This window comes from Odontomachus brunneus, unplaced genomic scaffold (assembly GCF_010583005.1).
Source record: "Odontomachus brunneus isolate Ranch 3 - 2012 unplaced genomic scaffold, Obru_v1 Obru_scaffold_221, whole genome shotgun sequence".
Taxonomy (NCBI): Eukaryota; Metazoa; Arthropoda; class Insecta; order Hymenoptera; family Formicidae; genus Odontomachus; species Odontomachus brunneus.
This window is the reverse complement of record NW_022639671.1, coordinates 168,087-169,653: the sequence shown is the minus strand read 5'-3', so window position 1 is coordinate 169,653 and position 1,567 is coordinate 168,087. Positions and strand designations below refer to the sequence as shown.

The following is a 1,567-nucleotide window of genomic DNA, read 5'->3' as shown; positions in this document are numbered from 1 at the left end:
GACCGTTTTCGCTTGACGTTGTCGTAAGTGACCCACTTTTCATCACCAGTCACCATCCGCTGCAGAAATGGGTCGATTTTGTTGCGATTCAGCAGCGATTCGCAGATGGAAATTCGGTCCATTGAGTTTTTTGCGTTAACTCGTGTGGCACCCTTATAGAAATGTCATACTAAGAATCATTGATAATTACTTATTATCCAGTATTTTTAATACTGAAAATAAGTAATTATCAATGATTCTTAGTATAATATTTCTATAAGGGCACCCATACATCGAGCTTCTTTTTGTATCCAGCCTTATTCAAGTGGTTCCAAACGGTTTTTTGTGCAATGTTTAGCTCCTGGGCAATCGAAACAGTGCTTACATGACGGTCGGACTCGACGATTTCCATTATTTTATCGACATTTTCGACAATTGGTCTTCCAGAGCGTGGTGCATCTTTGACATCAAAATTACCGGAACGGAATCAACGAAACCAAAATTGCACGTGATTGGCTGTTGTAACAGTATCAGGACCATAAACACTATTCACATTTTCAGCCGCCTGGATTGCGTTTTCGCCTTTATCGAAGAAAAACTGTAAAATATAGCGTATTTTCTCTTTGCTGGTGTCCATCTTTAACGCGCGCTCAAACAATACTGAATCAAACAATCACAAAACTGTCTGAGAAGTTTTCTTAATACTAAATCTTATCTTTCTAACGCCATCTAGCGTAAACCGATCGCTCTTATACAACACGAGATACACATTACTAAAGCCATCTATTGGAAAAATAATGGATTTCTTTTTATTACACCTTATATATAGGGTCTCTAGTTTATATAATACTATTTGTACAGATTCATTATTAAAGTAATATTATATAGACTAATCCAAAAATATTTGTATCTTAGAAATAATTTGTACCTTAGAAGTTGTGCGCCCCAGAGTATAATGAATTCTGGCCAGAAGAGATCTACTCCACACATCCACAGCTTGCACGTAAATCAGAATTATTACCAGAATCATACCACAAATTAACACTTCTGGCTTCAGGGCATAAACTTGCATAAACTTATAGATGTAGTTTAATAGAGTATTAAACCAGACATTTGACACAGTGGGAACAGCCACAGTAAACTTGGACGCAATCTTCATGTGTGATACATATGTCTGTGGGAAAAATACAAACAGTTAAAATTTTTTAACATTTCTAAACACAAATTAATTAATTTTCATAAAATACCCAATTTTATGTAAAGACGAATCTTAAAAAATATGAAAATCGATAATAAAAAGAGAGAAAGAGAGAGAAAGACATATTTATTTATAAACTTAGAAATAAATGTTTTTCTTTATATAGGTTGTTATAGAGAAGAAATTAACTTTTTGTTAACTTTTAATATCAGATTTATTAATGTTTTCTTCATGCTTTCTTTGTGTAATATAGGGCAAGTCATATCTTACATAACTTCTTTAGTTTTGTTATAACAAAAAATATGTATATTCAAGCAAAACATGTTCTATTCAAAAGATATATATATATATATATATATATATATATATATATATATATATATATATATA

At 32.0% G+C, this 1,567-nt stretch overlaps 1 protein-coding gene across 8 annotated transcripts in view; it reads right to left on the bottom strand.

The window, feature by feature from the left end:
• LOC116852385 (protein phosphatase 1L-like) overlaps positions 1-1,567 on the bottom strand; it is a 291,241-nt gene that overhangs the window by 252,394 nt on the left and 37,280 nt on the right. For all 8 annotated transcript variants that reach the window (XM_032832671.1, XM_032832675.1, XM_032832674.1 and 5 more), the window contains exon 2: positions 908-1,153. In XM_032832671.1, the coding sequence (XP_032688562.1) occupies positions 908-1,153 (246 nt within the window). The remainder of the gene's footprint in view (positions 1-907; positions 1,154-1,567) is intronic.